The sequence below is a fragment of the Pezoporus occidentalis genome, unplaced genomic scaffold (genome assembly GCF_034315485.1).
Source record: "Pezoporus occidentalis ecotype Australia unplaced genomic scaffold, CSIRO_AGI_Poc_V1 ctg142, whole genome shotgun sequence".
Lineage (NCBI taxonomy): Eukaryota > Metazoa > Chordata > Aves > Psittaciformes > Psittacidae > Pezoporus > Pezoporus occidentalis.
In genome coordinates, this window is record NW_026913230.1 from 699,974 (window position 1) to 724,398 (window position 24,425).

General features: G+C 46.7%; 1 protein-coding gene across 1 annotated transcript in view; it reads right to left on the reverse strand.

The window, feature by feature from the left end:
* The window catches only part of FAT2 (FAT atypical cadherin 2), a 57,354-nt gene that overhangs the window by 26,227 nt on the left and 6,702 nt on the right, over positions 1-24,425 (reverse strand). Inside the window, exons 2-9 of the mRNA XM_062609903.1 lie at positions 15,701-18,986; positions 14,972-15,286; positions 7,936-7,997; positions 6,836-7,147; positions 6,002-6,212; positions 3,542-3,681; positions 1,528-1,803; positions 881-1,091 (exon numbers count right to left, since the gene is read on the reverse strand). Coding sequence (XP_062465887.1) covers positions 881-1,091; positions 1,528-1,803; positions 3,542-3,681; positions 6,002-6,212; positions 6,836-7,147; positions 7,936-7,997; positions 14,972-15,286; positions 15,701-18,965 — 4,792 coding nt within the window. The 5' untranslated portion in view covers positions 18,966-18,986. The remainder of the gene's footprint in view (positions 1-880; positions 1,092-1,527; positions 1,804-3,541; positions 3,682-6,001; positions 6,213-6,835; positions 7,148-7,935; positions 7,998-14,971; positions 15,287-15,700; positions 18,987-24,425) is intronic.

Here is a 24,425-nt window from a genome sequence, read left to right on the forward strand (position 1 = left end):
CTTCAGACCTAATTAACATCTGCTACTTTCACTGGGAGACAACAATCTTCATTAATTTCTAAATAATTTTAATTCTAAGAACAATGAACCCATTGAGATCTATGCGATAACTTTCAATTCAATCAAAATGTAAATTGGAGATAAATACCCTTCTAATTTGAGCATATTTAGTGGTGGCAGAGCATGTATTGAAGCTTTTACCTCGTGTGCAGAACATGGTAGCACCGACTGTACTAGTTCTTTCAAGCCCTGTCATGCTTATAATTACCAATACTTCAGGAGCAATTAAATTCCTCAGTCCTTGATCTAAATTGCAGTGAGAAAGATGGAGCAAAGGATGGCTTGTCTCCTGTAAAGAATTTGCTTGCTAAACAGGCAGTGTGGCACAGCCATAAACATTTTCTTAACCTTTAGAATGAATGATAAAATACTTGCCTACTGAGCTTGTACGACCCAAAACCACCATCAACCAGTGCTGAGAGGGTGCTTACCATGCCTCAAGAATGTATTTCTTGGTAGAAATGGTGGAAGTGATGACAACCCTTGTGGGAATCGGAGTGCTTTTGTCTAGCAACTGAATAGGGATCCCTCCCTCAGTTCCCATGGATGAGAAGAGAGGATTTTAAGTTGTTCTAACTCGTCACCTTTTTTCTTAGAATAGTGACTCAACATGGAACTGCATTCTCAAAGAAAGATGCTAGTAATATTCCATAATATGAGAATTACATGCTGTATATTTTCTTTAGGATAGCACGAAAATCACATTAAGAACTGTTCATTGCAACAGCTAGAGAAAGCTGGTCAACTCTCTGGCCACTTGTTAGAGCATGGAAATGCAGGCATATTCATAGCCTAAACAGTCTTGTTGCATGGCTCTCACCTGCCTGAAGGGAGTAGTGGATTTCAGCATTGGCTCCTTGGTCCTGATCCAGGGCTCTGACTTGTATAACCTCTGTGCCCACCACTGCTGAGTCCAGGACTTCTGCTTCATAATGGATGCTGCTGAACTGCGGAGGGTGGAGGTTGCTGTTCTCCACACGGATGGTGACTCGAACAAAGTTCCTCTTGATGGGGACCTCCTGGTCTCGCACCTGAAGGACAGAGGAAGAGCAGGTATGGTCACACTTAGAGTAGTAGCCTTGCCTGAACAGGCTTCCAGGTAGCTCAAGAGGACTCCCACAGAGAGTGGTGTTTTCCCTTGGAAGGGAATGAGCCTGTAAGTTTCAGCACAAACACTCGACTTGAAACCAAACATTAACAATTATTCACTGTCCTTTCCTGTAGAAGAATGCTGTGGCTCTCCGAGGAAATCAGCAGGTGAAGAGCTCAGCACTTGGTTGGAGGGAAGCAGGGTGTTACCTAAATTTATCCAGGATGGTTCTGTAGTAAAAGTAAACACCCTGCTTTCCTCTTCCCTGTCGCTCTAGACAAATCCTCCCTCAAAGACTACAACCAGTTCTAATTTATCCAGCGACCCATATATCCCGGCCAAGCTGATGGACTCAGCAGGGTGTGCCTAGGACTCACCATCACTGTTAGGGTGTGCTGAGACACAGGATGGGAACTGAAGCCTTCTGCTGTTGTGAGGGCCCCACTACTTGGATCCAACTGGAAAAGTCTTGTGCTTTTGGGGTCCACGCTGCCATGGATGGTGTAGATGAGCCCCTTGCCTTTATCCTTGTCTGTTGCACTGACTTGAAGGATTTCCCTCCCTGAGGGGGTATCCTCAGGAATCCTTACTTCGTAATGGCTCTCCAGGAACTGGGGACGGTGCTGGTTGATGTCAATCACATGGATAAATGCCTGTGGGGGAGACAGCATGATGAGAGCAGCAGAGACATAGGAGCAACCTGACTTATTGCAGCCATGTAAAATCTCGCCTACCAGTTCCTCTTGGGTGTAGCTGTGCTCTTGTAACCGCCACAGCTTTCTAACTCTTGGGGCTTTACCATGCATGGTGACTGGGAACCTTTTTGTCCTTCTCCCCAAGGAACGCCTGCTGTGCCTTCCCTTGGTGAGTTTCAGTTTGCTTCCTCTCATGTTTTAATCTCTCCAGTCTGGCAAGCTGTTCAGACTGAACGTGCCTGCACTTGGCATCGCAGCCTGCCATGAAAAGTAGCAGTTGCTCAGTGGCGGTGCCAGCTTTGCTGGCTGGTGCCTCCACACCAGCCCTCATTAATTACACACCATAAAGCTGGCAGAGGGGGGGATGTTTGGTAAAGGCAGGAAAAGGCTGTCCTGTCTTAAGAGCAGCACATGGAGAAGTTATGCAGAAGCAAAGTTTGTCGTCTATAATTTTTAGCCAAATCTTCCCCTGTGTGTTTAACAGCAAACCCCTGTGAATGACCAGGCTGAATGCTGCCTGCAAAGTCACCTAGTTTCTTCTGTTTGGTCTCCTACCCTGACTGTCCTGACACCCCTATTGATGTGTTCGCTGCACCTTAGGAAGTCCCAACCAACTGTAATAATTTGCTTCCTTTGGCAAACCTGAACATGCCATGGGCGTTTTGTACAAGCAGGTTTTCTGACATCTGCTAGCAGGCTTGAGTGCCAAAATAAATGTAGGGATGAAATGCAAGGTGGCAGGGAATGCACACCGGGCAAGGTGGGGCTTTGTTTGTTCATTTGGAACAATACTTGAAGATAGTGGAGATAGATAGCCATCCGTTAGCATTGGGTTTCACAGGAATGGTAGCGTTCCTCACTCGTCATCCCCTGCAAACCTCCGCAGTGAATTCCCACCATAAGTGTCACTGACGGGTGACTCACGTTCTATGTCTTCCTGTGCAGTGAGGGCTGGAGTTTTGGCTGCTGCTTGTGTGTGGAGAAAACTGTCGGTGAAAGATCAAGCCCTGAATATCCCTCCTGAGGGTAGGTAAAGATGGGCACATCTCAGCAGCCATTTTAGCTGGGGCTTAGAGACGTGCCTGGCAGCAAAGTGCTTCCTTCCACCAGTGCTTGCTTTTCATGTGGCAACTCAGAGGATACAACAGCATCTCTTCGGTTGCACCACTTGGCCCCTGGACCCTGGTGCTGATATGTTATCAATGTTCCACGTGCTTGGAGGAGCACAGGGCCTGACCTCACCTCTTGCAGATGTGTCTGTGCTGGCTTTTTATATGTGGGCAAGTGGACATGGTACCATGGACCCAAGCCTGATCTAACTGCATATGCATTTTCCTTACATCTCAGCATGTTATCCCAACCAGGTTATGGATCAGCCTGAGTTAGTGAGAGCAAGCTGAGGTCTAGGAGTGTGAATTGCCACCCCAGCTTGGCTGGTGGTGTGGATGTGCCCTTGTGTGCTGGCTCTGATCAGCAAGAAAGGTGCAGGCTTCCCTACATTGTGTTTCCAGCAACATAAAAACAAAATCTTATATTGGTACTAAGGAAAGATTTGGGTCACTGTGTAATGTAACATCATAGTGTAAGGAGATTCTTGTGCCTGGCATCTGATCCAGAGCTCAGCAGAGTCAGAAGAAAGATTCCCTTTGGCATACACTTACTCTAAATGGGGTCTCTACTAAAGAAAAAGCTTTACCTGTGTTTTGATGGTAGTGGACCCATCGGTGACTTCTACTGTCAGGTTATAGCTTGACTTCTTCCTTGCATCGAGGGGTCTAGCAATGACCATGCTGCCTGTACTCTTTTCAATGTCAAAATCCATGTCATCGTCACCGCCTGCGATAAGGGGGAAATGAGAAAAGGAAACGGGAGCAATTACAGTTACATTTCTGTCTGGAGCAAGCTGCAGGTGGAAGGGATTCTGGGAGCTGCCTGGAGATCTGAAGGATGAGGATTTCCCCTCCAGACACCATACACAAACCAAGGAGCTCAAGCCCAGACACGGATGCGCGGCACGCCAGGAAATACCCTTTGAATGGGGATGTGTAGGCATTCACTCTAGCTGTACCTCTTTGGCCACAGCTAGGTTGGGATCAATGCCACGGAAGTTTTACCAAATCTGGAAACTCAATATGAAATGTGATAGATGGACACAGGAGACAGGGAGGACATGGAGAAGCTGGACAAAGAGGTAGTCACAGATGGTGACAAAGGAGTACAAAAGGGAAGGTGAGTGAATTAGGGACAATGAGGAGGAGAAGGGGCAAGGATGCACATATGCATATGATGTCCTGGCTAGATTTACAACAGGCATATTTGATCATTGATTTACTTGCACAAGGTCTCCAGCTATGCAGCATCACATGGATCAGGGACCTGTAGTGCTGAACAACGCTCTTGCTGGCTTCTAATTCAAGGTCACACTGTGGGCGTACCAGCAATGGTCTTCATTGGCACAGTTGGGTGCCTGGGAGCTACCTGAAGAAGCCCAGTACTGGAACAGTTGGGAAGGCAGAAGGTGCTTCCAGGGTGAGCAGAGCCTGTTGCCTCCAACCCAGATGGCTGCATAGTGCAGGGAACCGCAGGCCTGAGCAACTCAGCAGCAGAAGGCTGTCCCTCACACTACTGCTGTTCAGCCCTGGCATGGAAGCTCCTTTCTCATGCCTCGCTTGCTCATGGCCTGTTATTCTCTATTGCGTGTGAAATGTGTTCTGAGATATGGAGAAGTAGAAGCAGTTTTCTGTATTTATCTCAGGTCTCAACTTCTCCCTTCCCAGCTACTGGATGTTCTGGATTCTGTTTTATTCTCTTACCAGCTGGGAAAATCTTGGATGGTTGTTAAATCACACATTGCAGTGGTTTCCAGCCTTCTGGACCACCATTTTCCTGCTTGGAAGGAGATAGAAAGAAGCAGAGACAGGAAAAGAAAGACCCATGGATGCCCTTCTGTGGGAAAAAAGAGAGATGGTCCCTTTGCATAGTGCCAAAGGAGAGAGATTAAGATGCTAATGATGCACCATCAACCTCAGGGACAGAGCCTTTGTGCTCTGGGAAAGGTGAGCTTTTGAAAGGGGTGTGAAGGCTGCTGGACCTCTGCATCACCTTCTTGGTGATGCTTTGCTTCTCTGTCAGGGAAAATGAAATCCTGTTCTTCCACCAGTACAGTGATAAAGACAGCCATGAGTAGTCCTTGGTGCACTAGGAATTGGCAAAGATGAGTTTGAGTACACAGGGAAGCATTCAGCAGGGAAACGATGGGATAACGTTCAAAGGAATATACCGTTAGCTCTCCAAACCCAAGCAGACGCTACTAATGCCAGATAAGCCTTGCACTGATGTTGTCTGCTCCTTGTAGCACTGTATCTCTTGTTGCTTAATTGTATTTATACACCATTATCCTTCCCCAGCACAGTAACAGGAAAAACTGTTCACTCACCCAATTACAGCTTTGTCTGACAGGGCAAGCCCTGCAGGCAGTGTCAGGGAAAGGCTGCGCGAGGCAGAGTGGGGCACCACTTCAAAACACCAAATTACATGAGCACAATTGGCCCTCGTTCGTAGGAGCTCTGCACATGTGCTGCCTGATGAGTCCTCTGGGGTGACAGCCCATGTCCCCTCTGCCCCAGCATCCTGTGTATTAGAGGAGGCCCTAGAGCTGCTTCATGTTTCATGTCTAAGTCATCCCTTGGGATGCTGTGAAGTGGAAGTGAGAGCCTCACCATTTAGGTCAGACCACTTTGTTGAGGAGTCCTTCCCTTTTGGCTCCCTGCTCAGACTATGGGATGGTGCATGTCTGCAATAGTTAGATACCTGGCTCCTCTCAGGCTGTTTTACCACAAGCAGTAGTGTCACTTGATTCCCAGGAGGAGCTGGGACTGGCAGTCCTTGCCTTTCATGTGGCACTGGGGAACACCTCAAACACTGGCAAGTCCCACAGTGTCATTTAAAGAGTGTGTTAGATAACTGCCCTTGGCACGAGCAGCTTTATCTATGGCTGTTGAAGCCTTTTGGTGTCTGTGAGAATTCTTTCCCTGTAGCTCACCTGCACCTAAAGCAAACAGCTTCATTAGCTTGGGCATGTGAGTGCTGAAAGCCAAAGGGAGCTGGGGCAAAGCCTGCCAGACACCGCCGCCCTGGTTTCATTTCTGTGTCTCACCTGTGATATTAAACCACACTTGGCTGGGGCCCATTTCAATGCTGATCACTCCCACCATATGGTTTACAGGATCTGTTTCCATCACGGCAAAGTTAAAATGGGGTTCATCGAAAGCTAGGGGCTCCGAGGAAGGGCCGGGTCGGGCAACCCAGCTGATGTGAAGCCGCACATGGGAGGATAGTGGTGGGCTGCCACCATCTGTTGCCTTGACCTGCCGGGAAATGCACATGCAGTCAGGATTTAGCCCATAGGAAGCTGCTTCTCCCACCCACCAGGAGTTTCAGGTCTGAGCGTGGCCAAAATCCCACAAAACACATCTTGACCCAGTGGGCCATGCTCCGGCTGATTCCAAGGTAGGGCCATGCAACCCAAATTCCTCTTGATCATCAAGCAGAGCTGCCAAGCTCAATCCACAGCAGAGACCTGGATCGCAAGTCTTACTACAAGGACCCACAGAGTGTGGGAGGGCTTTAAACCTGTATCCAATCCCCATGGCCTGATCAGGCTGCCAAATGGAGGCAGCACTGAAACCCAAAGACAGTTCAGGTCTAGGTCAACATCCGTATGGGATCATGGATCATTGTGCTCATCTCTGAGTAGGCTGGACAGTTAATTTTAAGCTTATCTTCCATTCTTAATAGCCTCTTACCTTCTGTATTTCACACAATTCCCTCCCAGTTTCTGTCCCTGTAACCCAAGTCTCTAAGGTCTCCTCCCACTGCTGCATTTTCTCCATCTCTTTCCTTTTATATTCTCTGTTTCTCCAGCCTTTCCTCTCTTTCCCTCTCCACCCATTTCTTCCCAGTGTCTCTCTGTGTTTCCCCCTTCTCTCACCGTGAGTATGTTGTATTCAGAGGCAGGGAAAGCTTTCCTGGAGAACACCATGCCGGTTGTGGGGTTGATGGTGAATATCCCTTCCTCCTCCTCCTCGATGGTGTACGTGATCTGGCTGTTCTGGCCCTGGTCGCGGTCTGAAGCAATCAGCCTGTACACTGGCAGTGGTGTCTCTGAGGCATCTCTCTCGGGGAGCTGCACCATGAAGAGCTTGTGGGGGAAACTGGGAGGGCTGTCATTGGCATCCAGAACCTGTATCACGACTCTGCTGGTGGACTTCAGGGCTGGCTCTCCATTGTCGGATACAGCAACCTGCCAGCAAGGAAAGGAATTAGGTGACACGAGCAGCCTTCACGCTGATGGACAATGACTAAACTAAGGGGTTTTGTGTGGATCTGCATTTGTGCCGCATCATTTTTGGAGCCATTGCTCCTCTCTATAGGGTAAAATCTGATGGCTGTGGCTGGCAGCAAGGCTTGTGCATACCCAGGGAGATGTGGATGCAGGGGTCCTGCTTGCAGTTGCTTTGGGCAGTGGGTCAGATTGGTAACTAGGGGTCACATAACTGAAAGTGTGTACAGCAGTGGCTTGGCAAGTTATCACCCATCCTTAATTCACTGTGCCTGTTGCATTGCACGGAGAAATGTATTATCCTCAATCACCCTGATAGACTGAAACACCTCAAGATGCCTCTAATGTAAGCGTGCATAGCTTGAAGTAGCAAAAGATGGAGGTTGGTAACACAAAGCTGCACAGCATTATCTGATACGATGAGATAAATGAGGGTGGATTTCTCTGGCTTGCTCTTTCCCCATTAACTTATTATCTGTCCTGCTAGAGGACAATTCCAGTCCTCTTCCTGCATTCCCACAGCTTCCAGAACAGGCCTTTTGCTCCAGTCTTCAGTAAGGAAATAATAAACCCCGCAGTTCTGCTGCAGCTGTCTCTTAGGGCAACACACACCATTTAATTAAGTTTCCCAGCAGTTGGGAGCTGATGGGATGAGATTCTTTCTCTGTGCTCCAACTTGCAAGGAAAGCTCTTTGAGGACTTAATACACTTGTAGGTAAATAAAGCTAATTACAATCATCATTACCCACCTCTAGGATATGTTCAGCCTTGTATTCTCGATCCAGCTGCCGTGAAGTTGTAGAAATCAGACCTGCCAACAAAGAAACCCTTTGAGCTCCAAGAGTCAGCGTCCGAGGAAAGCCAGGGCTGATCAAATCCCTGCATGCCCCACATCAGCCTGCCCGCCTGTCCTCTTCCAGGCTCACTTTGTGATCAGAGGAGAAAGACGGATACCCCCAGCGGGCAGGCTGTCCACTTCAAGCATGAATCCCTATGCGGAGGCCCTCCTTTGATTGCAGACACCACAGAGGACAGAGGACACCTACAAGGTGCCTGCATCAGTTGAGGCTTGTCAAGGCCTTTGGTGAGAAAGGCTGCAGGAGTGTGAAAACAAACCTTTTCTTATGCCTCTAAGTAAGAAACATTCTGCAGGCACTGGCACAACTTTGGCCTCTCAACAAGTCTTGACTCCTGTTTTCCCTGTGCTGAACCTTGCTCTTTGTAGTTTATGGTGTTTTGACAAAAGCTTGTTTTCTGTCTAGGGAAATACCCTCTATTCTACTGCTAGAACAAATACATCCAGGCTAAAAATAAGGCACACAGTCAGTAATAATGCTGGTATATTATCTAAGCCTTGCTGAGAGATAGGATGAATCCTCTAACAGCTGCAAGATTGTGAGGGATTGCTGAAAAATACACATTAGTTTAACCACGGGGAATAAGTTGGAGGCAGGAGGCAGGAATTGTGGCTATAATAAGCTAGAGTTTAAGCAAAATCACTGTAATTGCCTCTTTTTGGCCTGTCAATGTCTAAGCTGAGTAAATGGAAGTGTGGAAAGGATGGAGCTGAGGCTTGTTTCCATGTCTGGTTTGATAATAGTCCTTATCAAGTGCTTTGACTCTTCCCCTCTGGGGAAAAGCATCTCTGGACCATTTTCACAACTGCTTTACAAATGATGGAAGTCTTATATACAATGCATGATTTTCTGACAGTCAAGTCTGACACCTGTGAGTGTTTCTATCTGTTCTCTGCATCTCCTGCTCCCAATTGTTGCTGTTACCGTGGTGTTTATTCCTCACAAAGGGAAGTCCTGCTTCCTCACACAAACAAGAGGCAGGGTGAATTTTACTGACCACCACCAGCAGTGATAGAGGCTTATGCAGCTCTGGGAAAACCTTTGCATGGGGGCAGTGCTGTTAGCACGTGCACTCATGCATCCTGAGACTTGTAAATCAGAGTTGCATGAACCCACCTCAACTCTCATTTCTGGTCCAAAGCCATAAAGTTTTAATTAATAATATTGCTTCAGTTGTACCATACTTTGGTGTATTGCTGTCTGAGCATGATAGGCAGGGGAAAACTTCAAATGGCTGCAGGAAACATTGGGCAGCTGAAGGAGGGAGCAAGGAGCAGCTGCTTGGAACAAGACTATTGTTAACCGTTTCCACTTGTTCTCTGGGATTATTCATATTTGGCACTGGTCGCTGCCCTAAACACTTATTTGATGCCTTTACAACCATAAATCAACACTCTTTAATGTGTTATGACAAGATAATTTGAAAGATGCTGTTTGCATGTATGTCACAGGGTTTTTTTTTCTTCTCCCTTATCTTCCTTCTGACATCTCAGCAGGTGAAGAGGACTTGGCCAGGGCCTGAGAGCACACTGGCTGGGGAGCTTTTATACCTCTCCTGGGCTCACTGGAGGCTGTAGTGCTCCCACAGCACCAAACATCTTGATATTGTGGAAATGCTCTCAAAGAAGGAATTGCAGCAGTGGTTCGCTGAGATCTCTGATGCTCCTGCGCACATTGCTGGTAGTTTGGGTAGGACAGGGGAGCAAAGCCTAAAATTCCAGCTACCTTCTGGGGGGGGTCATAATTTAGGCCTACCAAGTCCATAGGACACATAGCTAGGTATTCCCAACAGAGCCACCCCAATACCTGTGTGCACACTGGGGATATTTCTGGTCTTATTGGATTGCAAAATTGAGTTGCAACAGACTAACACCTTGTTTGCACTTGGTTTCTGTGTGCCAGCTGATGGAAAGTAACTTAAACCACTCTAAAGCGATTATTTGGATTTGTCTGGCCACACCTTGAAATTCTTTCATGACCTAATGATAAAAAAAGAAAGAAAACAGGATGGTATGTGAGCTTTCTAGAGCTGGAGAAGAATGACTGTGGTGAAGGAAGGTGAATGGACATTAACAGCTGTCTTCAGTGTCTGTGCCACTGAAGATGCTCAGGTCTCCTGGGGAGCATGAGCTGACTCTACTCCCTATCATAGATCCCATATCCCAGTTAAGAGCCTTTCCAGATGGCATTTCTGGGTTTAGCTTCATATCTGTTGAGCCACAAGTCAAAGGGTTGGCTTCTCCTCCTGACCCCTGGCAAACCCCCTCTGTCCCTTCCCCTGTGTCCACTCGTGGCTCCCAGTTCCCCTCTCCAGAGCCAGTTACCACTCTGCCTTGAGACCAGAAAGCTCTTGTGGTTAACAGTTCATCACTGTAATTCCCCTATGGAGCCGTGGTGCTGCATGGCTGCCAAGATGCACAAATGCCAGCAGTGTTCACACGGCAGCCGAGCACCCCGAGACGGGGAGACGGGGATCGGACGTGGTGCTCGAGAGAAGCCAGCTGGAATTAATGCACATTTCTATTTGTTGCTGCTTGGATATACACCCTGTGAAGCCAGAGGGCCAGAATGGGAAACTGTTATTACAGGACAACTGCCGTCAGCTTTCATGGCCTAGGGAAACAGTTCCTTGGCTCTTTCTGGTGCCCCTTACAAGGACCTGGGAAAAGCACATTTAGTTTTTAACTAGAGTGTTTTGCGTGTGCATGGGTGTGAGTTATCAGTACAGCCCCTGCCCCTCTGGAAAACGCCAGCCAGCCCATCCCATGGGAGCTGTGATCAAGTGTGTGTCCTTTATTTGTGTTCTTGTATATGGCCTTGAAGGTTTCTGCTGAATCCTATAGAGACTGAACAAAACCATCAAAGGTCCTAATTGTACTTGGCCAATTAGCCAAGCTCTTCATTCACCTGAAGGTCCAGAAACCGTCTGTTGCTTGCGTACAGACAGGCACAAACTGTGGTCCGGCAGCCTATCTACACCCAGCAATGGGAAAGGATTGTCTGCAATCCTCCCGCTTGCTGCCTGGAAAGGGGAGAGAGGAAAGCTGGTCGTGTTGGAACAGGAGCAGCAAAATTAACAGTGCATTGTTGTCAGGGAACAAAAAAATAATAATAACTTCTGCTGGCAAGAGCAGGGCTGGGGTGGAGGTTGCTGGCCCCCTGCCCTCGCTGCAGGGAGGAAAATCTAAGATAGTTAAAATAGCCAGAATCAGGTTTGCAGGCACTGGGGCTTTCATAGGAGCCTGAGAAGGGAAGAGGTTGTTCTTCCGAAATCCTCCTTCTGCTGTCTCACTCTTGCTCCATTTCACCTTCTCTTTTCTTCTCTTACTACCTCCCCTCTTGTTCTGACCCTGCTTTGCACTACTTCATGATCAGCTAGAGCCTGTGGTATGCCGGCAGTGAAATCACCCCTCAGACTTATAGAGCAGGCTGTGCCTGGATGTCCTTCCATGCAGAGAAATGCAGGGAACCACAGGCATCCTGGGGAACCCCAAGGACACTGACACAGCAGAGAAGGACCAGAATAACAAGCACTAGATAAGGGCTGGAGATGAATAGTCCAAGGTAAAAGGATACTCCAAGCAGCCTTTCAGAGGGATGAATGGCTTCATCCTGGCTCCTTCTGCCACAACCTCACAATTCCTATCCATCCTGTCTCCATTGGAATCCCCCTTCACATCAGAGACTGCAAATCCTGTGCAAAACAAGCTGAAAACCTTTCAAGCAAAAGAATACCCTAAACTCTGCTATCTGCCCATCTCTCCATGTATCTACCTATCTCTCTGTCTCCCACAAACACTGCTCTGCACCAGCTGCCAGGCAGGGCTGGAGAGATTCCATTGCCGATGGCAGAAGGCTTTCATCTCACTGCGCAGTTTTATTCCCTCTTCTTATTATCCTTTCATTTATTTTCCCTCTTTTTCTCCACCCTCTTTAAGGAACTGAGAGCTGGAAGAGCTTGGAGCCCTTCTGTGGTAGTTCAGGGATGCCGGAGGAACCAAGCCCTGCTGAAGGACAGTTATCACAGCCATCTGTGTCTACCCTGCAAGGTCTCAGGAGGAGAAGTCAAGGGGCCTTGCTGGTTATGTCTCCACTGGCCAATCCACCCTTGTGTTGTGAGATACTGGCTTAAACACAGAACAAGCTGGCTCTAGGACCAGAAATATGTTACTTGGAATAGTGTGGCACTGTGCCCTGAATAATTATCCAGGACTATTCTGCGGGGTTATTCTGGGTGTAGACGTGCCTGTTGTAACAGTACATCAGGACCTTAATTCCTATTAGTGCACAGGATGAGAACAAGCTTCCTCCTCCTCTCCCTCTGCCAGGAGTGCCCTGCCTAGGAAAGACTTGGACTGACCTCTGGCCCTCCTGAGCTTTGGCTTATTTGAGTGCCAGTGTGACTTATGTGTCCTTTGATCGTGGTGTGGAATAGAAGATGAGGAGAGGTCTTGCTCACAGCCTTTTCTGCCTTTAGGAGCCTCCCTTCTGATCCAGGTGCTGAAGGAACTTCATGTGCAGGTTATCCTGTCCTTTGCTCACATTGTATGACCAAGAGCAGCAGCCTCTGCTCTGCGGTTTCCTCTTGAAACCTCAAGTTTTATCACTGAATAATGGGACAGAGATTCAGCTTCATCGCAGATAAGCAGCTCTGCCTACTCACAATCTTTTTTCTGTCATAGGATTTGGGACTGACCACAGGAGGAGTATTGGCAATCTGGATCATACAGATCTCTGGCATTTCAAGAACTGAAATGTTTCTGGGTCTTTTTGTGATCATTTCCTCTAGGTAGTGAAAGAAGAGACATATTTATTGCGTTTGAAAAACGAAGGTCATATCCCAGCTAAAAATACAGTAAAAGCTCAGTGATTTAGTACCACTGCAGTGCTCAGATACTTGCAGTGTTTTCTCTTTTCTCCTGTTCAAATGTAAGTCATTCGATTTGCACGGCTTTGCGATAACCCTGTTTTGAGTACAAGACTGCACTGGTGTGAATGACTGCGAACTGAAAGTCCTGCAGTTCATCTTCCCATGCTGCAGTACCAGGCTGACACCAAAGGTTATATTTTTGTTCTACTTAATGGAGCAGCTAGCATGCCCTGGTCTGCAGATTGAAAATATCACAGGGTTTCCAACAAGCTGCCTACAGCCCTGAAATCTAGATAAGCTGTGATATTCTTTCTGGCAGTAGTAGCAGATGACTTCTCTTTAGATACTGTGAGCATGAGGGTATAAACTACTCCATTTATGCCAATGTTTGCAGGTAATTATTCGTTCTTTTGGGTGACATGCAAGTAAAACAAAGGATAACTGACTCCTCATCAGGCTTGGAAGCAGGTCCTTAAACAACCTCCAAGCTGAGGGTTTAAAGAGACCTCCAGCAACTGTCCAAGAGATAAGATCAGCTCATGGGACTGACAAACTTATCACTCTTCACATGCAAATTGCTTGCCTGTAAAGAGAGATGGATAGGAGATAACTCATGAGAGAGCTGGTTTTTGTCTAAAATGGGAACGAAAGGGTTGGCTTAGAGGTGAGCTGTCTCATTAGCAAACGCTCAGGTTTTGCCACTGTTATTTATTTTACAGTAAAACAGGACAGCTTTGGAGTGTGGCTTTGTAGGACTGCACTCACATTGGGGTGAAAGGTTTGCCTGCTGCCTGCAGCATAGAGAGGGCTGAATTTCCTGCAGGGTGCCTGGGTGCCAGCTGGAGCCCTGCAGATGAGGGCAGCTAGCTGGTGTCCTCATAGCTGCTCCTGCTCCACTCCCATTGACAAGTAAGTGGTCTTCTAAAATAGGGCCTCTGAAGGCACCTCTCCATAGGACCTTACATTTGTGAAAGCTGTCCATGGGGCTGAGTTGTGCGTAGTTGTTTGGACTACGTGGGAATGTTGTATGCAAAGCAATGCCCTGACCTGGCTAGAAAGCATCTGACAGTGTAAGTCACTACAGCTGGGGGTAGCAGTGGTCACAGATGACATCTCCAGATTTACCTATATGGTACTATGTAGAGATACCCTATGAATCTCTTGCAACCAAAAGGATGCCAGTTTTTCGGAGTAATAATGTCTTGCTAAACATCCCCCTCCTAGCCAGCTGTAGAGGACTGCCAGGGTCACTACACCACAAGTAACACATAATTGAGAATGCACTAGCCTTTTTCAATACATCCAGCTCCTTTCCCATCTGAGAGCAGGCTTCTATCCCGCTGCAGTAGGTGAACTGCTTTTATCATCTAGAGGAGATCAAAGTCATGCAATTAATCCTCTCCCATACTCAGGCTCTGTGCCCTCCCTTCCTTCTCCAAGGAGCTGATGGCGTGAAGGGCTTGGCATAGCTTTCCTTGCCAGACTGGCCCAATGTCAGCTCTGCTAGGATAGTTTGAGGAAGCTGTTTACACAAAACATCAGCCGGTTTTTGATGGCTCTGAAAGATCTGCTAATTAATCCTCAGATGAAAGATACAGTCTAGGAAGATGGCACAAGAGGCTTACTACGCTTACTACATTAATAGCGCTGGAGAACGGGTGGAGCCTTTAAATGCAGTGGGATTCATTTTTATTAATCCTGGCTTGGTCTGTCTCTGGAACAGATAGTCACCTCCAGAAGGGTGTTTCCTGGCTCAGGCTCGGCCAATAGGGTGGTTGTTTATAAAGGGGAAGATTAAAAGTGACTGCTTGGTTCTGCTTAGGGCTTTGAAAGGAGCACGCTTATGTCATTCTAAAAGCCATCTGGAGGCAAATAGTATCCCTAAGGTTGAGGGTTTCAATCCTTAGCCTCCCCAGACAGTGTATTTGGATACTGGGACTTTTGCTGTTGAAGGAAGGTGTGACAAAGGCAGCTGTGTGGGCTGTTCATATTGAATATGTAACATCCTCTGGGCACTTGGAAACCTCAAAAACAGATGCTGAGTTGTGTCAGTCTTACCTGTAATGAGGTTAATGGTGAAGAGTCCTTGAGGATTTCCAGTTAGGATGTGAAAAGTCAGTTTCCCCTCTGAGCTAGAGTCCGGATCTAAGGCATCAAGCTGAAGGACAGATGTGTTTGGTGGGGAATTCTCCATTACAGACGCATAGAAGACAGGTCTAGACATCTGAGGTGGGTTGTCATTGATATCAGTGACTTCAATATAGATTTCAGTCACAGAACTCAGAGGAACTGTTCCCAGGTCAAGAGCTAGCACCGTCAACCAGTAGTGAGATGTTCCTTCTCGGTCGAGTGGTCCTATGGTCCGGATGGTGCCTAGAAAAATGACAGAAAGTGCTTGTGAGGGATTTAAGGAACTCAGATCACTTTGTCCTTAATGCCAGACCAGTCTGTTTCCTGGTCTTTGTTGCGGATATAAGCTCTGGCACCAACCTTGTATGGCTGTGAGATTGTGTGGAAGACAGGGGGTTTGCTTGTGTTGAGGGTCATTTGGTACACAAGTGAAAGGGAAGACCTTGGCATTTTGTGGGAAGATAGACTCTGATTTTCCATTATTTTAGGGAGACAAACCCTGCTTGCTTCTCCCCAGAAACAGGGATGTACATTGTACATCCCTGCACAAGCAAGAAGGATTTGAATGCATAGAACTTTGTCCTGTTGGGTCAAAAAGCCAAACACAGCATGTAGTTTAAGCCTTTAAGGCACATCATTAAACAAAGTTGTCATTACCTGTGTCCTTTTCAATGTGGAAGACAGACAGGCCAGTGCCCTCTCGGAGGAAATATTGAACTTCTCCATCTTTCCCCCTATCGACATCTTTTGCTGTGACCATCATCACTGATGTGCCCTCAGGGCTGTTCTCCTGCACCCAGCCTTTGAAGACAAAGGAGGCAAAGCGTGGTGGGTGCAAGTTCTCGTTGACATCAATGATGTTCACTTCCAGATGGCAGAGGGAAGAGCGAGAGAAGGGCTTTCCACCGTCACTGACCTGCACGGTTAGATTGTAAGAGTTCTTCTTCTCATAGTCCAGCTCCTTCTCCAACCGGAGTGCCCCAGTCAGCTTATCCACATAAAACATCATCTCCTCATCATTAATGAGGCTGTACCTCACCTCGCCCCCAGAACCAACATCTGGGTCAAAAGCCTCCAGAAACAGGAGAATGGTTCCCACGGGCAGGTCCTCTGGGACTTTCACACTGTTGAGGGCTGGGAGGCATTGCGGGGTGTTGTCATTTACATCCTCCAGAGTCACAGTGAGATCCGTAACAGAGAATAGCTGGTAGCCTGTCTTGGGCTGGTCCCTAGCTTCTATTTTCAGCACATAGCAAGGCCACAATTCTCTGTCCAGGGCACCTGTAACTGTCACTTCCCCAGTGACACTGTTAATGGCAAACTTATCAGTGGGGGTTAGGAGAGAGTATTTTACTCTCCCATTGTCGTCTGTATCAGCATCTTCTGCTTTCAGTTGAGCTATTGTTGTCCCTGTTGCTACATGTTCTGGTATCGCCACCCAGTAGGCACCTTGTGGGAATTTAGGAGTGTTATCATTGGTATCCAACACATTCACAGCCAGAAGTTTCCAAGATGATTTCTGTGGCGTGCCAAGGTCATATACAGTAATGTTAAGAATGTAGAAGCTGGTTCGTTCATGATCTAGAGGAGAAAGGACTTGAAGGAGACCGAGTTCCAGGTCAATGGTAAAGCAACTGTCATCATTTCCATCTGAGATTACATAGACCAGTTTACCATTAAAACCAGTATCAGGATCAGTAGCTGAAAGGTCAGCAATGGTTGAGTTGATGGGAACAGTCTCTATGATATCAATAGATCGTGGAAAGCTATCATCAAACTTTGGAGCATTATGGTTTATAAGGTGCAAGTTCAGAGATGTTTCATCATCCTGCCCATGGCCTTGAGATTGAGACTCAATGGAGTGTATGATAGTTTCTGTCAGCTGTTTCAAGACTCCTGTTTCTTCACACTGCATTTTGACAGGGAGACCTTGGTTGACCACAGTGATATTTACAGATGTTGGCAAAGCATAGTTCTCTCCATCTGTTGCAGTGATTTTCAAAGAGTAGAAAAGTGGCTGTTCAGAAGGAAGATCTTGCAGAGATATTCTAAGGGATATTACTCCAGAGACGGGATTCAGTTCAAAATGCTGTAACTCATTACCAGACTTGATTTCGTATTTGATATGTTGCAGCTCATCACTGTCAATTGCAGAGACTGTGGCCACGGGGCTCCCAATGGGAAAGTCCCGTGGGATGGTGCCACTGCAGCTTGCCTTCTCAAACACTGGAGCATTGTCATTGACATTGCTCAGCATGAGGGATACATACACCTCTGTTTCATGGCGGAAGGGTGAACCCCAATCTGATGCCCACACTCGCAGATGATACCATCTCTGCATCAACTCATAATCCATTGACTTGGAGGTGGAAATGATGCCAGAATAGGGGTCAATGACAAAGGGAACTGATTTCTGATTGGCTATGGTGTAGGTGACAAAGCCATTATCTCCTTCATCTTCATCTGTAGCCCTTACTGTTAATACACTGGTACCAGGAGGAACATTTTCATCAAAGGCCCCCCGGTACGAAGACTGACTAAAACTTGGAGCATGATTGTTGCAGTCAGTGATGTCAATGAGAACAGACGTGGATGCATGACTATTAACGGTTGTAACTTCAAGTTTAAAATGAGACTGCTCATGGAAGTCCATTGCCCTGACTGTCGTTATCAGTCCAGTGTGAGGATTGATTTTAAAGCTTGTGCTGTCAGGAGTAGGTCTTAAAATATATTTAAGATTTGGGAAGACGGGTGTTATCTTTACCATAACAACTTGGCTTCCAGCTGGGGAAAATTCACTGAGCTGGACCCGGTACATTTCTTTCTCAAACCTGGAAGAGACATACTTGGAGGGAGGTATATGGATCACTCTAATAGGAGAGAACAATGGTGGCTTGCTCTTGTCCTTGGCTTGCAGACTGAGGTTGAAACCAAATGGGTAAAGCAGCCAGTTGATCTCTTTGGTCGACACAATCATGAATTCAGTGCTTCCAAAGTAGGATTTGATGGCTTTGAAATGTCTTCCTGGATCTCCATCCACAAAATCAACTGAATCTATCCCTGCTTCCGAGTCACCACTTTCTACAGACAGAGTGGCATAGACAAAGTCTTCAGCTGAGTCAGGTGGTATCACTTTCACTGCGGAGATAGAGGGGGGTTTCCTGGCAGATGGTTCCACCTGGATCATGAGACTAGCCAAGTTCCCAAAGCCATTCCCCTCCGTGATCTTTCTCATTCTGTCCACAGCCAAAACCTGCAGGTGGTGCCTGCCTCGATGGGTGCTGTTCAGCCTACCTGTGGTCATAACTGCTCCTGTGGTGGGGTGGACAGTGAATAGGTCAGACTTGGTGTTGAGGGCATAGTAGAACTCAGCATTCTGGCCAGCATCAGCATCAGTGGCACTGAGTGTGCTGACCACTGTTTTCAGAGGAGTGTCTTCTCTTATGGACACTTTGTAGGAGGGGGGTGAAAAGAGAGGTTTCAAGTCATTTCTGTCCAGAATGTGGATCAAGACTTTGGCCCAGGCTTCATAAGCAAAGGTGCTCTCTGTGGCCTTGATTATTAACATATAACTGTCTTTGACCTCCCGGTTTAAAAGTGCTGTGTTGCTGCTCCTGGTTCTTATTCTCAAGAAGCAGAAATCCCCAATCACGTGCTCCTCTGTTTTAAAGAGACCAGTGCTATCTCCAGAGGCTATTCTGTATCTGATGTCCCATTCAGGGTCTGTCTTGTAAATACCCATTTTGACATAGCTCTCCACATAGGTCTTGGGGGCTGAATTCTCGTAGATGGTGGCATTGTAGAAGAAGTGGGTGAAGTGCAGAGGGGAAGTCTTGCCTTTTTCACAGCTCGCCTTGTGGACCACACAGTGCATCAGGAAAACAGCAAAACTCAGGAAGTACCTCCTGGTAGTGACTTCCATGGTGTGGTGTCTCCTTGGGTCCTGCAGATGTTAAAGGAAGAGCATTGGTAATTTTTATTAATGGCAGTGTGTTAGACAAAAAGTCCCCATGAGTTGAGCATCACCTCCCTGCTCTCTCTACCCCAACCTTTGCTGATACAGTTGTTAGCTCAGCTCTTCTTCCCTCTGTCCCAGTGAGAGATCTGTCCCTCCACATCTCCATGCTTGCTCAGATCCATTCACTTTTTCTCCTTCAGTTTTTATTCTTGTAGACAGCAAAATGTGAAGAACCATGCAAAATGCTCCGATCAGGCTGATGAATGATCTCTCCCTCCTTTCATTCTGCCTTTTCCCCAGTCAAAGAGCAAAGAACTCTCCACCCGCAATCCAAACCTCATGTCTGTTTTGTTTGTCCATCCTCCCTTCTCCATCTTAACATGTCTCTCCACACAAGTTCTTGCAAAGTATTTTCAAGAGTCAGTATACAAACTGTGATTTGATGTCTCTCCCATGGCTTCTTTTCCCTTTCCTCTCCCCCTGCTACAGCAATCCGTTCTTCCCCAGCAGAGGTGCCCTCCTATGTTGTACAAATTCCTTCTGAATAGCCAGCTCTACAATGTGGCCTTTTTGACAGCTTTAGCTCAGGTCCTAGTCAAGTTATATCCCAGTTATTGTAAAATTCTTCTAATTCACAGATCTGACCCCAGCTGCCTCCTCTGTGCTTAAAGAACACATTTCTAGCAAGACACTTTGACCGTGTCACCCTCAGCCATTGAGTAATCTCTTTGGTTCCTCCCTTCTCACGGCGAAGCCCCAGGGTCAGGATTCCTGCAGAGGATCTGCAATCCATGACCACCTGCCATCAGCTTCCTTCTCTGATGACTCCTGAACATCTGCGGCTCCATGAGTTATCTCTCTGAACAAGGTGTATCAAAGAAGGAACTGGGGAGCACCTACATGATTAACAAGGATGTAACTTTATTAGTGAGCTCTGCAGAGCTTGTTAAAGGATCAAGGTCTGTTCTTTTTAAAATCTAAGTGTGTGCTGCTGTGTGTGCATTTAGGGGTTGAAACCAGGGATAAGCTAAATATAGGTGCATATATTTCCCCTAGATATCCCAGGAGATTTTTATCTAGAACTGTTTCTTCCTCTTTTGAATTTAAATTACATATCAAGTACCTGCCAGTCACTTGGCACATTCCTAATTGAAACAGGGAAGACTTGTTTTTCCAGACAGTTTTTCAAGACTCATCTCTTTAAAGGCCAGAACTAGTTCCATTTATAAGTCAAGTTGAATGTTAGGGACAAATTGTTGGAGTCTGTCTAACAATATGTGTCATGTTCTCTCACTGAGATATCTAATTAGCAATAAATACATCTCATTCTTCCTGCAAATCCTTTTTCTCTTGGTACATCAATACCAACCATCCTGTGATCTCTCTGTTATGGTCATTACTTTTGGAAACAAATGGTTGGAAGCTGAAGTGAAACTACCAGAATTTATAGAGAAAACTCAATTTGGACTTGACAAAATTCATGCTCGTTCTTTTCTACAACAGAATTTCACTTCTAGGAAATACAACATAGTCTCAAATGCACAGCAAATGAAAGAAAATCTTGGAGGACAGGGCTAGGTGATCCAGAAAGGCATGTGGTTCCTTCTGAGAAGTTGAAAACCATGTTCTTAAAAGCTCTGCTTGTTACTTAACAGCGCTTAGGAGCTTTGCAGCATGTAGGGACTTGCCTAGAGCTGCTCCCTTCCAACATTTTCAACTGCTGAACCTGGAAAGAAGATGTATGCGTGCTGCATGCGCGTGTGTCTACTAGACTGTGGAGCAGGAAAAGTCACATACAATTTAGAGCAGAATAAGACAGCAGAATAAAACAGCAACAAAAACCAGTGTTGTTCCATAACAGCAGAATTAATGAAGCCAATCGCTTTGTATCTGGGCTAATTGACTTTTTAATTGAATTGTACTGAAATGGCAATGTGAACTCATCTCTTATAAGACATCAGAAAACCCACAAGGCAGAGACGTTATGAACTTCATAACCACAAGAAAAGCCGAAGCTAGAGCACATACCTTCTCGGGCACCAGCAATTCAATATGGGAGGATAACCTTGAGCAAGGAGTAGGTTTTCTGGCATTTAACAAGACGCAAACTTTCTTCTGAATCTCTTCTGGAATGTCCTTAACCTCACTCTTGCCTATAGATTTCCTGACATCTAAGAAAGGCTTTACTTACATTGCTGTTTTTTCCTCTGTGGGGGCATAAGCAGAGTTTTACTCCTCTGTCCAGCTAATTACTTTGCAAAACCTGTCATGACTTCATATTTCTGAGAGCTTTGCTCTCAATTACAAGCTGGGCTGAAAGCAATCAATGGCTTCAGCAGTTATTATGAGGATGGAGAGTAACTATGCACATGGTGCAGAAGCCTCATTTCCTCTGGAAATGGTCTGAAACTTCGAAAGGCACAGTCAAAACTTAGGGAGAGTTTTCTAGAAGTCATCGCTGTCAGATTTTACAGTCTCATAGCTTCCCTCTGTGGCAGGACCCACGTCCAAAGCCCTAACACTAGCAAGGAGAGCCTGTTGTGTCCCCTGACATAGACTGGCTGTGCTCTGAGATGTTATTTAATCACCTTTATTACTGCACGTGCATCTGCTTGGACAATTTCTGTATCAATATTGCTGTGAAATCATACTGCTGATTGAGCAGTTTCACACAAGCCCATGTTTGTGCTCTCTTATTTTATCCTTTGATAAAAGAATGAAATGGAGAGGGTTGTTGACACTAGCATCCTTCAAGAGTTTTCCTGATGATAGTTGAGTGTCCTGAGGAGAGCCTGCAAATTCTCACTCCAGGACTGGAAACCACCACCTATTGTTTGTAGCCTGGAGTTTCTTCTTTACTAGGTTGCACTGGGAAACTATGACACACTGGATGTCTTGTTTCTCTTGCTCCAACATGGCTTTAATGTAAAAGTAAAAGTAATAGATCTCCCAGGAGATAACCCTACTGCCTCTACTCTGTCTCCTGCTTCTGGGATCATTCACACTGGATTCACAAAGCAAAACCATCCAGAAGTGGGACTGGGACATTTCCAAAGGCCGTAGTGAAGCTCAACGGGAAAATTGGGCACAGTGCTCTGAACAGGGGGGAAATCTGCTCAACTACTGCCTTGGCTTAGCTCCAGGGAAAGCCCCATTGGAACAGCCCCAGAAAGTGACAGTAACGAACTAGGAGAGATGGGGTGGGTTTCTATGACTCTTGTCAAGCTGTGTATAACATGAAATCAGCATAAAATCAATTTACTAGCCCTTAAAATCCCAGATGAAGATGGCTGCCAAGGAGGGGAAGCGCTGCCACGTTCAAGGGTCCTTGCAATGGAGTTCAAGGATCTCCACGTTGAAACTGGGTGAAAGCAACTGCATGTGATGGATTATTCACGTAGATTAAGAGAAATAATTTGCCTGTTTTTCTGAGCTGTGCTACCCCATGTCCTTGTGCTGAGAGTAAAGAGTGCGTGATCCATGGGACCCATGGCAAGGGACATACCCTTCAGTTTGGGGCTGCCAGATGTGTTGGAGAAAGGCCATTGGTGGGATGGAGTGGGGAAGGTAAGGCACCTCCCGACAGAGGGAAATACCAGAGCATCATTATGTGGTGATTCAGCCTCCCCTCCTAATCACCAGCCAAGGATCAGAGAGCCTTGAGGGGCTTCGCTTTCAGCCCTGTAGATGCAAAGTTGCCGCAAAAAGAGTAAACACTCTATCTCCAATCGGAGCCCAAGTGCGTGTCTAAATTTAACATCCAAATTGTGATCCTCTGTCAAAGACATGCCCAAATCTGTTGGTTTGAAATGAAGGAACAAACATAGCATTGAGGTTCAAAGTGTGTGCGTGGGGAGGTGGTGGAGATGGGGGATTGGAGGGGATCGGTGCAGGGTACCTACTCCATCTGCTTGGGATGTGCGGCTGGGGCATGGCTATGGGGAAGGGTCCTCTGGAGGGTCCTCCTTCGGGTCTCCTGTGATGTGCAGGCTGCTCTGTTTGTCACAAATACGGCAGAAAAGAGCTGCATCCTGCCAGGAAGCAGGTGTGGCCCCAGCCCCACCTTTTGATTCCCTTCAAGAGGAGCATTTAAAAGCAGTAAAAGCCCAAAACACAAAACAAAGTGAGCTGAGTGCACCAAGAGCAGCATTCCCCTCGCTAGCTGTGGTGGGGGTTTAGCCCAAAGTTCTGAGATCAGAAGATGAGGGAAAAATAGTCATTTTCATGGGAAAATAAGGACAACTCTTTCCTTATTGCTCTTTCATCAGCACACATCCCAAACTCTCTTTCTTTCTCTTTTGCTCCTCCCTCCCCTTTTTCTCCCTTTTTTTCTTCACTACAGGAAACAGTTTCTCCCCAGGACAGGTACTGATCAAAACCACCCCCAAACACATCAATGTCTTTGTTGCAGTAAGAGCTGGGGAGGAGAATGGAGATGCACTTGGTTAGTTGAATTATCAATGATAGGGAAGTTTAATGGTAGGTCTGAATTTCAATGGTCACTGGGGAATAGACAGAGAGCAAAGGAAGTAAATCATGTAAGATGGTGGGTACAAGGCTTTGGGAAAGTGAACAGGAGTTGGGGCTCTGTCTTCTCCTAGCTCAGGTGGTAGTTGAGCAGAAGGGGTTCAGCTGTAGCTGGGGCATTATCCTTACAGTTGCCTGCCAAATAGGATCAATCAGGAAACATTCCCTGGGTTTCTAATGTTAGAAAGTCACAGATTAAAAAGCACACTCCTTGTACAGGTGTTGAGCTATGTCTGTGAGATGTTTTGATTCCCAGCACTGAAATAACCCATGTACACCCTGCATGGAGGCTGGGCTGCTTGGCTGGTATTTGTCCTCTTCTCTGCCGTCCCTTCCCAAGCAATGGGATTGAGCTTTTCCCATCACCTCGACAGTGTTTCTTTGAATGGGGTGCTGAATCCAGGCTAGCAGCTAGCATTTTCCTTGGAGATCCTCCTCCTGCATTCGGTTGTGCAGTCTCTGATTGGTTTTGCAGCAAAACAAGAAACACATCCTGGAGGTACTTCAGAAAGCCAGAAAACTAATGAAAAGAGCCCCTGAAGTGACGATGTTTCCTTTCTCAACTTCTCAGGGTTTCCCAGTGTCTGTGGATGGTTTTCTTAGGGCTGGCGTTGCAGAACCGTGTTTTGCACCAGCCTGCTTGGGGGCTGTGTTAGTGTGGGTACAGCTTTTTGCTGGACTTGCAGATTCCACCAGGGCGCAGTTGGGCTGTTCCTTCCCCATCTCCACTTTCCCATCTCCGAATGGCTTGGACAGACCTTTGGAAGTTGTTTCCAAATTGCTAGACAGCCTGGAGCAAGGTGGCTGATCATGTAAAACCTGGAGCGCGTGCCTTTTACAACCAAGGTCTGCCCTTGCTCCGAGTGACCTGGGAAATGATACTGCTGTCACGCAGTG